General features: G+C 39.0%; 1 protein-coding gene across 1 annotated transcript in view; it reads left to right on the forward strand.

The window, feature by feature from the left end:
• U2af50 (U2 small nuclear riboprotein auxiliary factor 50) overlaps nucleotides 1-14,330 on the forward strand; it is a 141,792-nt gene that overhangs the window by 53,021 nt on the left and 74,441 nt on the right. Inside the window, exon 6 of the mRNA XM_067150399.2 lies at nucleotides 9,695-9,833. Within this exon, the coding sequence (XP_067006500.2) occupies nucleotides 9,695-9,833 (139 nt within the window). The remainder of the gene's footprint in view (nucleotides 1-9,694; nucleotides 9,834-14,330) is intronic.

Genomic DNA, 14,330 nt, shown 5'->3' on the forward strand with positions numbered 1-14,330 from the left:
TAATTTAGTTAACATAAAGAAACAAATGTGGAACTGGATTAAAGCCACTATATATATTTATTTAATAAAGCAGAGCTTTCTGCCAAATTGCATTGGCCTTCATCAGGGCATGTGATGTTCTGCCTCCGACGGTGAACAAAGCAATTCTTTGAAGGAAGGTGGAAGTCATGACTGTACTATCCACGGCCTACACCACTAACTGGACTTAAGGATCGTCGAAACAGACTTTCAACGTATTGGATCCTGTTACGTACATGTAGTACGTGTTGAAGAGATGTTAAGTGCAGAACAAAAATGGCCAGCCGGACACCAGTGGGATCCGAACCCACAACCTCCCGATTTCGCGTTGGTTGCTCTACCAATTGAGCTATGGTGGCCTAGGCCATCTTTGTTCTGTTTGAAAGGATCTGAGCTACAGGTCGGGCACTGCTGCTAGCACGCTGTAGAGTGCGTTTAAGTCTCCCGTTGTGGGGCATGTCAATGAATATTGAAAGTCTGTTTCGATTACAATGCGGTCGTGAAAATGCAATATTCATTAAGGATCGTCGCGCTGTGCTGTGGTAATTTAGTTCTTATCATATTATACTTCCCATATTATTACATGCATATTCAGTGACATAACATACAGTATAGTGGACAATGAAAGGCAAATAGTACAGACTGAGGTGTGAAATTTGAATGTTCTGTAAAATATTTCTCAAAACAATCACTGTCCATTCCATCATGAGCATCAGCAGTCTTTCTCTTCCACAAAAATACAAGCTTCACATTCGGCACAAATCCACACTCTTTACTTGCATGCACTAAGCGTCCCAAAACCACTGGAAAGTCTCTCTAAAAATGCCTGCCATGGACTGTTATGGACTTGTCAACCCACACCTTTTGCACTCTTATGCTGGTATTAACAAATGATTCATCTGTGTAAAAATGTTTGTTTTCATTTCGGAATTTCTTCACGTGTGAGAAATACCTATGATGCCAAGACACATCGTCTCTTTCAATCAGCATGGCTTTGTTTCCCCTCCATTCATAAATAAAATTCATTTCTTTAAGTAGGACATGAAGTGTTGATCTTTTAAGATCTGAGAGATCTGGATCTCTGTCGACAGCCGACAGAACAGAATTTAGTGTTGATGGTTGATTATTAATGAAAAACTCCACATTCTGTCTACCTGCACTCCGTACAAAGTCATTGTATTTCAAAATCCTGCTGTTTCGCCTCGTTTTTGGATTTTTCTTCTTACCTGGTAACACAAAAGACCCCTTGGTAGCCTCGATGAGAACTTTAAAACACCATACTCTGTAGGTTTTGAAATGCCGCATGCTTCAACGGTTTCCCTCACAGTCCAATCCACTCTTCTTTCCTGATTCTTGGTCTTTATCTAATTGTAGACATTACAAACTATTTGTCGTTCTCTGCACCTTAAAATCCCTCCGGGTTTACATTTCGCAGATGGAACATCGGCCATACCTTTAATGCCACTTATACCCAACTCACTATTATTTTTCTACAAAAAAAAAGATCCTTACACTTCAACACTGTTTCAAACATGTTGGAGGGATCTGGACTCGTGCGTTCAGTGGAGTCCTAAGCTACATACTACAGTGCACGCACTGTTCTCTCCAGCGCGCTGACACTGCTGTCAGGTAAATTACAAAATCATGTTGCCTATCAAGAATGTATGAATTACATGTCGCTATATGAATTCCGAGGATCATGTACTCTCCACCCACGATCATTAACCTATTAAATAACACAGCGAAAATCCAGTTTTAAAGACTTCGAAGTCATCAGTTCTGGGGAAGTCTGCTAAATGTTAAAGCCCATAAGAGCCCGTAGTATACTCTTACTCTGGATGCATAGTAGTAGAAAAGATACAAAAAGGGCATACATAGGGTGGAAACCCATGAGTGGACATGAAATTAGACCATAATCTGTTAGCGGCAAGTTTCCTTTTGATTGAAGAAAATTTTCAAGAGTACGTGAAAGAAAATAAACTTACCTGATTTGAGGAAGGCAGAAAAGTGTGTAAAAGTTACAAATGTTCTTAACGGTGAATTTAGACAAATACAAGAGTAAAACGTGTGAGAGCTCTGAAACATCCAAGGAGGAAAATGAAATTGAAGGGGACAACCGCTGAAAGGAGCAATCGTGCGCAGAACTCAGCTATGGTAATCAGAACTGAATCAACCAAGAAAAGTAGGATAATAAAAGAAATATTAAATTTAATGACCAGAAGACGGTGATGCAAGAATGTTGATTTAGGGAATTGCAATGAAATAAAGATTATTTGAAAGAAAATCGGAGGGAATCTGGGATGAATGAGAGGTGTCACGAAATTGAAGACCTACAAAGCAATCATGATCTGTTTAATTTGTATTAAAACGGTGGTTTCCTGATGAAATGCTACTTTTATCAAAGCTTATTTTCCTTTAAGTTTATAAAAACGGGATATTTTGTTACAGAAGTGGCATAATATTTGGCATTATTCTCTTCATAATTGTTCATAGGGGAGATGAGCATGTTAAGCTGCCCCCCAGAAATGCCTTTTATTTTGCAACCTTTAAAGTAATGGTTTATTTTCCTAGTACCCGGGGATTTACAAAGCATGGTTTTGTGCATTTCATGGAAACATCAGTTGAACACATTCAATAATGTACCTATTTGCTTGCATATAACTCGCACTTCTTTGACAAAAAATAAGTGAACATTTTCAATGTGATTTGAGCCTGGATTTGTGTGCAAAAGATCGTATTCCCGAAAAAACTTTAAACATTAGGCTATTGAAACAAGACAACTGGCATACTTAGCCTATTAATTATCACTGCCTTCAGTCTCCGAGCTATTCTCGCGTGTATCATTCTGCTCACCATCCCATACATCATCATCCTGACTTCCGTCCAAGGCATTTGCGATGCCCGTCTTCAAGAAATTCTTCACAGTAATGTCTGTCGACACCATAACCCAATGACACGAGTTCAACTGATGGCCTCTTTATTTTGCCCGCTGACGTCGGCTCATGCTCCCCTCTTGCCATCCATTCTGCGTACATTTTACGTATGTTGTCCTTGAAGGGCTTGTTGACGGAAAGATCTAAGGGCTGTAGACAATGTGAGTCCACCAGGAATTACAAGATCAGTTTTCATTTTCTGGAGACGTTTCTTCGTGTCTTCCAAGTATCTGCGGATACTGTCCCACATTAGCATTGCTGAGTGTCGTAGCAGTGCCCCTGGCCATGCTTCCCGCACCATACGGACCCAGTTCTGGACAAGAGGTGTATCCATCTATCCTGTCTCATGAACCCATTCATGAATGACTTTGGGAAACTTCACTTTAGGCACTGTTTTACTTTTGAAAATAATGTATGGTGGCAATTTTCTTCATTCTGCAATTATTGCTAGCATGACAGTGCAGTGCTGTTTTTCACACCCAGTTGTACGTACAAGCACGCTGGATTCTCCCTTGTTGATAGTGGTGTTGCATGGCGGTCCGATGTTTATCAGGGTTTGATTTGCATTGCCATTTTGAGATGCGGTCATTGTTTTCCTTCCGCATTGCTATCGCGTGGCAATGAAAATCTATGGTTTTATCGCTGAAATCACTTGGCATTCTCTGGCAGAGAGATGTTCATCTTCGCAGACACAATTGCTTTCGTGTCGTGAATCTACGGATCCAACCCTGGCACACTTTCAGATCCGAACATTTGATTCCTCCATTAATCACTAGTTCGCGCACTTTAAAATGTAGTATCTCGTGCGAGATACAAAAGCCATCATTTTGTAACTCTTCGCGCACTTTAAAATGTAGCATCTCGTGCGAGATACAAAAGCCATCATTTTGTAACTCTGTAATGTAATGAAGCAACTCTTCTTCCAGCTCGGGAAACTTACCATTTTCGGCCCTGAATGCCTTACGTGTTCGGTTGGTGGTTTCTAGTGCAACTTTCTGTTTACGCCAGTAGCGAACATTAAATTCGGTCACAGTGAATTCTCGACCGGCAGCTCTGTTACTATATTCTTCAGCATATTTTATGAGTTTAAACCCAGCCGTAGATCCTCCGTGGCTCAGGCGGCAATGCACCGGCCTCTTACCACTGGGTTCCATTGTTCAAATCCTGGTCACTCCATGTAAGATTTGTGCTGGACAAAGCAGTGGCGGGACAGGTTTTTCTCTGGGTACTCCGGTTTTCCCAGTCATATTTCATTCCAGCAGCACACTCCAGTTTAATTTCATTTCATCTGTCATTCATTAATCATTGCCCCAGAGGAGTGCGACAGGCTTCGGCAGCCGGCACAGTTCCTATCCTCACTGCTAGATGGGAGCTTCATTCATTCCATTCCTGACCCAGTCGAAAGACTGGAAACAGCCTGTGGATTTTCGAACCCAGCCGTATAACTCCCATGTTTCTTCAGAACTTAACTCATTGGGCCCGAGCCACGGAACCGTTCCATGCTTCGGCTTGGTGTACTGAATGCCGGACCATGGAACTGTTCCGTTGTCTCACTTTACTACCCAATTCAACTTTCCCTCAAGAGATCGCAGATTAGGTCGCATGTGTAATGTGTGCAGAATATCTTCGCCTTCAATGTTATATGTTATGATTTTCATTTCCATGTTGACGTATAACTAATATAAAAGAGTTTGAGGGATGTTCCACCAATCAACACAACGAAAAATATTTGAAATTTATTAAGTGAAGACCGGTTTCGACTCCCTTGGAGTCATCATCAGTTCTTGTAGATAATTAAATCAATGGGAATTTGATAATCATCATGAAGGTTGCCTACATACATCTCCTTAGGATGACAAAAGTTGACAAAAAAGTCATGACAAAATTATACACACAATGGCAGTTGCCTAAAATACTTATCAATAGGTTGTCCTAAAATGTATAAAAAATTATGTACACAATGACATGAAACACTTGGCACTTTAAGGAAGATCTGGGATCTGGATTAAAAGTATACTGTCGTGTGTTTGTAGAACACTGAACAGACTTGTCAGTCTCGTTACAATCAACTTAAAAACATGTGAACCAGTTGAAATAAAACGGAATGACAAATTATATACACATTGACCAGAACGCTTGTTATTTTAAAAAAGTTCTTGGTTTTGGTTTAAAAATACTGCCGCGTGTATGTGGAACACCGAACAGACCTGTTAGTCTTGTTTCAATCTACTCAAAATTATATGAACTAGTTGAAATGTATACATTGACATGAAACACACACAATGACATGAAATACTTAGCACTTTGAGAAAGTTCTTGGATCAGGGTTAAAATTACTGTCGTGTGTTTGTAGCATATGAAACAGACTTGTCATTCTTGCCACAATCAGCTTGAAAACATGTGAAACAGTTGAGACAAAACCTAATGACAAATTCCATACACAATCACATGAAATGCTTGGCATTTTAAGAAAGTTCTTGAATCTGGGTTAAAAATACTACTATGAGTTTGTAGAACACGGAACAGGCTTGTTGGTCTTGTTTCCGTTTGAAAGTTTTGGTTCTGGTCCAAAAACACTGCCGTGTGTTTGTGGAACACGCAACAGACATGTTGGTCTTGTTTCAATCTACTCGAAAATATATGAACTAGTTGAAATATATACATTGACATGAAACGCACAAATGACGGGTTTCAATCTGAAACAAGACCAATAAGTCTGTTCCGTGTTCTACAAGCTCATGGCGATATTTAAAACCCAGATTCAAGAACTTTCTTAAAGTGCCAAGCATTTCATGCGATTGTGTGTGGAATTTGTCATTGGGTTTTGTCTCAACTGTTTCACACGTTTTCAAGCTGATTGTGGCAAGAATGACAAGTCTATTTCGTGTGCTACAAACACATGACAGTATTTTTAACTCGGATCCAAGAACTTTCTCAACTTGCCAAGTGTTTCATGTCATTGTGTGCATTTCATGTTAATGTATATATTTCAACTAGTTCATATATTTTCTAGTAGATGTAAAAAAGACCAACAGGTCTGTTCGATGTTTGACATACATGCGGCAATATTTTGAAACCAAAACCAAGACTTTCTTAAAATGCCAAGTGTTCTGGTCCATGTGTATATAATTTGTCATTAGGTTTTATTTCAACTGGTTCACATGTTTTCAAGTTGATTGTAACAAGACTGGCAAGTCTGTTCAGTGTTATACAACCAGGTTGTATACTTTTAACCCAGATTCCAGATCTTTCTTAAAGTCCCAAGTGTTTCGTGTCATTGTGCACATAATTTGTTATATGTTTTAGGACAACCTATTGATAAGTATTTTAGGCAATTGCTATTGTGTGTATAATTTTGACTTTATTGTCAACTTTTGTCAACCTATAGAGATGTATGTAAGCAATCCCCATGATGATTATCAAATTCCCATTGATTTAACTATCTACAAGAACTGACGACTCCAAGGGAGTCGAAACGTGTCTTAAATTTAAATATTTTACATTGTGTTGAATGGTGGAACATCCATCAAACTCTGTATTCAATGTTATATGTTCTTTGCTAACATATAACGAGAGCGTGCTTGGTAATATTAGATTGAAGTGGGCTATCTTTGTACTTTGAGCTTCATATGTAAAAGAACATGGCTGCGAGTAAACGACTGAAAGTTACTGACTTACAATCACTTTTAGAAAGTGACGATGATCAAGAATGTAGCTCTTTCAGTGATATTAGCAGTAGTGTGAGTAGTGCTAATAACATTTCTGATGAACAAAATGACGTGGACACCGAAGAGGAAGCGGAAACGGATAACCATGCTCAGCAATGTGGTGATGGTAACAAAGTAAAAAATTATTCCCTGTTCCTCGGTTCGTGGTATGAATGCCGTTGTATCAGAAGGCTAGACAATAATCCTTCAGTTTTACAACTAGTTTCAGAGTTTCTTGGTGATGAATTCTATCATATAGTAACTGTAGAAATCGTTGACTATGCTAAGCATTTGTTGAGTGATTCAAATCAAAAGGCACTACAGTCCGACTTGGCATGGTGAGAATGTACTGTGGATGAAATTAAATCCTACATTGCCTTGTACATTCTTATGGGCCAAATGAAAAAGTAAAAAATAGTTATACTGGAGTAAAAGGAAGGTGATGGAAACTCATATATATATATATATATATATATATATATATATATATATATATATAGCACCATAATGAGCTACAAACTGTTTATGCTGATAAAGCAGGTTTCTTAATTTTTTTTAATGGCAGCTTCGCTGTTGTAACTGATAAGTTCTGAAAGATAAGGCCTGTCAAAAATTATTTAGAAACTAAATGCATGCGAATTTATAACATGGGACGTGACGTTGCTGTTCAATGAGAGCCTTATTAAGTTCTGTGGTCGTCTTGAGTTATGTGTAATTCAACCCTTCCAAACGGGCCAGGTTTGGGATAAAAATGTACAAACTTTGTGAGAGTGGGACAGGCTACTGCTATGCATTTAGGATTTATACTAGTGATGACAAGGCTCTGAGCCCTGATCTTCCAATTAGTGAATCAGTTGTATTGGACTTAGTACAGCCCATTATGAACGCAGGTCATGTAGTGTACTTGGATGACTAGTACTAATCACCCCAGCTGTTTCATAAGCTACTAGAAGTAGGTTTGCACGCCATTGGCACTGTTAGGATAAACAGAAAGAACATGCCACCATTCAAGACAATTCAACTACAAACAGGCGGGGCAGTGGCTCAGAGTAGTAGGAACATACTGGCAGTGAAATGGAAGGACTGTAGAGATGTGTGTGTGCTGTCTACAATGTTTAACAACATTTCTATGCAACAGACCAGAAAGAGGAGGAAACGTAGGAATGGTGGTGAGCAGATGATTGTTCGCTAGTGGCTTTACATTGCACCGACACAGATAGGTCTTATGGCGACAGTGGGATAAGAAAGGCCTAGGAGCTAGAAGGAAGCGGACATGGCCTTAATTAAGGTACAGCCCCAGCATTTGCCTGGTGTGAAAATGGGAAGCCATGGAAAACCATCTTCAGGGCTGCCGACAGTGGAATTCGAACCCACTATCTCCCGGATGCAAAGCAGATTGTTGAGAAGCCTCTTCCGATCATAAGACTGCAACAAGGGAATGCCTGGAGTGGACAGGCAAGATCAAACACTTTCTAGCTCTCCTGTAACGCATCGCACAGTAAAGGGTTACTGGAAACTATTCTTCTATATGTTGGACATGACCTTATTCAACTCGTATGTTGTGTACCAGAATATTGTTGTGATGCACTACACTGATTTTAGAGTACATGTAGCTGAAGGAATTATCAGCAGTGTCAGTCTTCCAGAGCAGAGAATTTCAGGAAGGCCTTCACTGGCTGATGACCCCGTTAGGTTGCAATCCAGGAACTGGGCTCATTTCCCTATTCCTATTCCACCCACTGCAACAAAGCAGTTCCTCTCCAGAGACTGTAAAGTTTGCACAAAACACAAGAGAGCTGAAGTCAAGGTGGTTGTGCCTAAAATGCCAGGTTCCACTACATTTGGAAGTGTTTTCAGGCTTACCATACACATTTGAACTACAGAGGAAAATGTTAGATGTGATGTAGGGTTTATTAACTCGTGTTGTATCCTTTTATAATTAACTCCTTAATACTCTCGTAAATGATAAATTTCTCACCGAGTGAAACATCACTGTATTTCCATCAAATTAATCCCAGTTCCAATGCACTTTCAAACCAAAATATATGCAGGGCTCAATGAGTAAAGATCGATGTGCACAAGAAAACCTAACTGAGAAACAAGAATTAAAAGTGAAGACAGAATACTGGTACTTGTTGACAATACAACAGATGGACAATACCTAATACCATGATCACTTGACTGCCTGGACAGGGAAACACTCAGCTCTGCCGGACAGGTAGCAATAAGCATATTGGCAAAGGCGGAAGAGTGAGAGGGATGGCCGAGTATGACTGACTGGCTAGGAATGCAGTCTTGGGGCGGGGATTTGCGAGTTAGGTATTTTTGTTACAACAGCTAGCCTCAAGCCTCAACCATTCTGCAGGTAGAAAGAAATGCAGCTTCCTGTACTATCACGTACAAAGTACCGTAACAGCAATTGGTTCAGTCCCGATTTTTAATGTAGGCACATCCACGAATACCCAAACTTTATTTCATGTATCTACCGTAAGTCTTTATGATGTCAGAAATTAATGCGAGTTACGTGCGAGGAATTTTTCCTGCAGTTTCAAATGTTAAAAATGGGGTGCGAGATATACGCGGTGGTGAGTTATATGCGAGCAAATACAGTATGTCGTATGAAAGAATATATACATATACCGCATAGAGTACCATAGTTATGAACATGTAATGTACACCAATCCAGGCTTGCGCTGTCTGATAATGTCTTGGGCTAGCGCTTGTAACAGCTTGCACAGCGTGCATGCAGAGCTGTCAGTCAGCCTTTGACCTTGACATGCCTGATCTATAGCATAAATCCTGTGGAGAATTTTTGTAAAAATATGTTCCATATTCCACCTTGAGAGAATGTATAGGTTCTAGGAAGAAGATTCGCTGTTTAAGAGGTCTAATGAAGGCTATTTCAAAAATGTTCTATGTCAAAGCCAAAGATATGACCTCTATTTTTAAAGTCATGCAACTATAGTGGTTAATATTTCCATTGATATTCTTTTTCATTTGATGACTGTCTAACTTGTGTGTGTTCTTGTTTTTCAGTTTCGGTCGATAGATGAAACAACGCAAGCAATGGCCTTTGATGGCATTAATTTTAAGGGCCAAAGTTTAAAAATAAGAAGGCCCCATGACTACCAACCAATGCCAGGAATGTCAGAGAATCCATCAGTGAATGTTCCTGGTATGTCCCACCTCTAGCAAGGCATTATAATTTAAGCTCTCACAGCCAATTGCTTGCATCCTTGTAGAGCCCAAGTGGTGGTGTTTGTCACTGCTTTATTGATGTAGCATGATATTTCTGCCTCAACACTTCTTTTTCTCTCTTATTACTTAGGATAGTGTTTTTAGTACAGATTGGGTTTTACTACAAAGAAAATCTTAACCTATTTAAACTCCTAGTCACCTTTTTTGTTTAATTGCAGAATGTGTTTGATAGTGTAAGATCCAAACTGTATATTTCAAGGAAGGAAGATCATTACCAAAGCTCTCCATAATTTGCCATTAAAATCTCAACTGTATGTGACAAAAAGCAGTTTATGGGGCCAACTGTGGTGGGTTTGAAGCATTTCAATAAACTTTTTTCCTTGGTGTCGGTAGGCATGTTTTTTTTTGTTTGAATTTCACATCCTAGTAGAAACCCCTTTCAAGCTATGTAGGAAAATGAAAGCATTTCTGACACTATTGGGCTTGATTCCAAGTTAAGGATAGGACAGTCCTATCATTGCTCAAATGTATTGATGAATATTTTAGCCAGAGCACATTAGAAACTCCATGCACCCATGAAGTATTTTTAATGTTCACAAGGCTTTCGTTCTTTACTTAATATCATTTATGTTTAACTCAATCCTACGGCCTTGTCTTTGTGTTTGGTTAATATTTCAATTTCATCTTCAGTGGGATCATTTGTTGTTTTTTTTTTTTTTTTTTTAATCCACTTTGGCACTTTTGTGACATTTGCTATAATCTTGGGTGAGATGCAAGACATTGGCTGTGAGAAACACAGTAGAACACAGTATACAGTATGAAGCATCCAGCATATGTTTTTATTTGTGTGTGTCAGGTTACGAATGAAGCATGATAGTCTGTTCTGTTTCATCTTACAATACTTACATAAGACTTAGTTAATAGAATACCGTATTTACGCGAATAATCTCCGCCACCGAATAATACCCACACCCTAACTTAAGGAAGGCTGATTTTGAAAGAAAAGAAAAAGCCAGCATTGACTCAAATAAAATGCGCACCCCAATTTCGTGCTTCAAGTTTTTTAAAAAAAATATGTGGGTATTATTCGCGTAAGTACGGTATTCTTCGATAAGATGGCTGTAAAATGGACAGTCACTTATTAATGGGTTTTTAATTTGTGTAAATTTTGTTTACATTTACTCTTGGAATAACACTAAGTAATAATTATCAGGGGCGGTGCATGATGGTGTTGCACAGCTCCAATTATTTTACACTTAGTTTGTCGTCTTTACTTCGTATTTTCTAGTAAAATAAACCTAATATATATTCTAAAATATGTTAAAATCAACCATCTTTGGTCATTAGATGTACTAATACTTCGTAATGGACCAGTAAACAGCCTGCTTCGAATCAAACTCGGTGGGTTTGCTTTCTTACAGCAACTCCCAAGCGAACAGCGCTGCCCAAAGTAGTTTCAGCAGGGAGGTGCTTAAGCTTTTACGTAACATCAAGTAGATCACTCCCAGTACCCGTCCTTGGTTGTTGCACGAGACCAGCAAACCCCCTATCGAGGAACAATTCCATATGTCCCCATTAGATTGCACCACTCTGTAGAGGTGACTTCATCCCTGCTTTCTCTCCTCTCGCAACGGTAAAATCTTTTCCACGCCACTAGGGTCCGCCATACCGGTCCACCGACAATGTTACCAACATTTTGCATCAGTCAATCACAGGGGGGCAAATTTTCGATTCAAGTGAGGTAACAATAACTGTAGTTGTACTGTATAATTAGCCTCTTATTTCCTGTGTTTTAATTGCTGGGTATATTTCAGTTTTAATAGCAATATATTTCACTACTTAACAATAATAACATTTCTTGTTATTTCTGTAAGCTTGTCATATAAAAATGTACATCGAAAATTTTGATGCAACACAGCTTCAGATAACACCAGCCGTCACCGATAATTATCTGTAAAGCGGAGGTCTGCCGATTATCTAATTTCGAAATTTCAGGTAATAAAGTCCTGCTGCGGGGAGGTGAGATCAGGAGGTTGTCATAGTTGTATAACCATGATAACCAGATGATAATCACTTCATGGATAGTACAGTGGAACCTCGATTCTCCGTTTTTGGAGGGACCCCCAAAAAAATACATACAACACGGTAAAACTGACAATCCGGGAACGAATGAACCATCAACAATTTGGCTAAATATCACAGAAATGAAATATGTATACTTACAATCTTACAAACACCCCTAAACCAAACCAAACTACAGCCCCAATGGGCCTTCCGCCTACCAAGCGACCGCTGCTCGGTCCGAAGACCTGCATGGTCAGTGTGACGAATCCTCTCTGCCGTTATTCCTGGCTCTCTAGACCGGAGTCACCATCTCACCATTAAATAGCTGCTCAATTAAAGGTAATCATAGAATGAGTGAACCTGGAACCAGCCCTCATATCCAGGTAAAAATGCCTGACCTGGTTGGGAATCGAACCCGGGCCCTCTGGGTGAGAAGCAGGCAAGTTAGAGCGCGGAGCCGGCTTCAAACATTAATTACCAGTACGCGACTTAAAATTCTCGAAACTTTACCTTCAGTTTACCGGGGGAACTTCGTCAGTTTCCTCTGAAAACTTCTTTCAGTTCAGCAACTTTGATCAGCCAAACTCTTCAAAAAATCTAATACCTGTAATGCCAAGCCATTTTTTTTTTTTTTTCAAATCTTTCATTGTAATTTGGTGACCAGTATACTGTTCGTAGTCAGTTTATGGAAATTTTGGTACCCTGTAAATTAGGCCTACATCGACTTGAGAATACGGTTTCGAATGTAAGTATCGATTCTCAAGTTCTCGAATGCAATATATTCAATTCTGCCTGTCAGTAATGAAAAAATATCATAAACACTTCTGAAATTGTGGTTATTCGCGACCTTGAGCTCAGCTGGAAAGCGTGCTTGCTGTACAAGTCAGTACGAGTGCGAAATGATACAAAGTTTTTAAATGTAATGTGCTCAAAGAAAACTTCTGCAGGTTTTATAATATTTTAACACAAAAACGTGAAATTCCCAGTCTTATATTAGAACCAAAACAGTAATAGGCAGTCCCAAAACCTCCCATGGCTTTATGAATGTAAGATGTAACATCTGTTTTGGGCTCGATAACATAATTGTATACGATAATATTAAAATGCTAAATTTGTGTTACTTAAGCAGTTTCGATTTCTGCCTGAAAGCCCAGCGACTATACAGTGTCCTGAGGGAAGTGCCGAAAACCTAGTCGGCGATACACTGAAAAAAAATTTTTTTTTTAAATAAACATCTAACCCTGGACATAATGTAGATGTTTTGCAAGTACGAACATTTCACGAAACTCGTTCAGTCTTCAGGTAGAGCTATCAGAATGCGCTCTGTCACCTTCCAATTGTGTGGACACTGCTTTATGATTTCCGAGGATTCTCTACCACCCAAATGCGATGCTAAGATGCTCTCTTATGGAAGTTCACCGCCGATCGTTTTTCCAGTAATGTACTTCCTCAAATTACCACAGTGACGGGACGTTAACACCAAAATCCGTAAGTATGCCGTAGCCGTCCTTTTGTGAGATACGGTTTCTTGAAAAACACGTGAGGATTTAGCGTTGACGGGAAATCGTTTCTTCGAGGAACGGATAATGCAGGATTTTTACAATGTGATTTAATTAGGATGCTCGCAGAACCACAAATTTGAATGAATAATACGAGGAAACTTAGTTTCCAGGAACGTATAATCAAGGTTCTACTGTAACTAGAAGCAAGGCTCCGTGATGGGAATTAGATGACACGATATATATATTCCTTTTTACATTAATATCCTAATTAAATGTGCCTCATTTCAAGTGTTGTATTTTATATAATTTCTTCTATCCCCTGTAGAATATTACCTAATTTCCATTTTTAAAATTTCCTTCCATTCAATATAAAAAATGAATGATAGGTGTTAATACATTGCTCCATCAGTCGAGGAAAAACAGATGTGTAAACAATGAGAATTCTGCTTTATTGCTAAAATTCCCTTTGGGTCTGGTTTGTTCAACCTCAGTTAACATTTAACTGCCTGTTAAAATAATTTAACAGTGCACTTAACCAAATTAGCATTTAATCAACATTGGTTAAGACTAATAACCTGTTAAACTCTCAATTAACTGCCCAGGTTCAAGCAGTTTAATTCTCTATTAGCTCAAATATGGCAGGTGTATTAGATGCAGAACTTCTGTATATCTTGAGTATTTGGAATATGATAGACCTTTTCCAGAAATAGTTTAAACGGAAGAGATGATTTTCATACAGTTGTTTCAGTTGCTTCATTGTAAGTTGGCTAACGTCAGTATATACATTGAATTCACTACAAATATTCTGCCAATCATCACTTTTAGCTTTATAAGCACGGATCCATAAGTTTGCTTGCTTTGTAGGTTACAGTGTTCTCCCCAGAAACTTCGCCAGCCGGGTGGCAGGA

The sequence above is a fragment of the Anabrus simplex genome, chromosome 6 (assembly GCF_040414725.1).
Source record: "Anabrus simplex isolate iqAnaSimp1 chromosome 6, ASM4041472v1, whole genome shotgun sequence".
Lineage (NCBI taxonomy): Eukaryota > Metazoa > Arthropoda > Insecta > Orthoptera > Tettigoniidae > Anabrus > Anabrus simplex.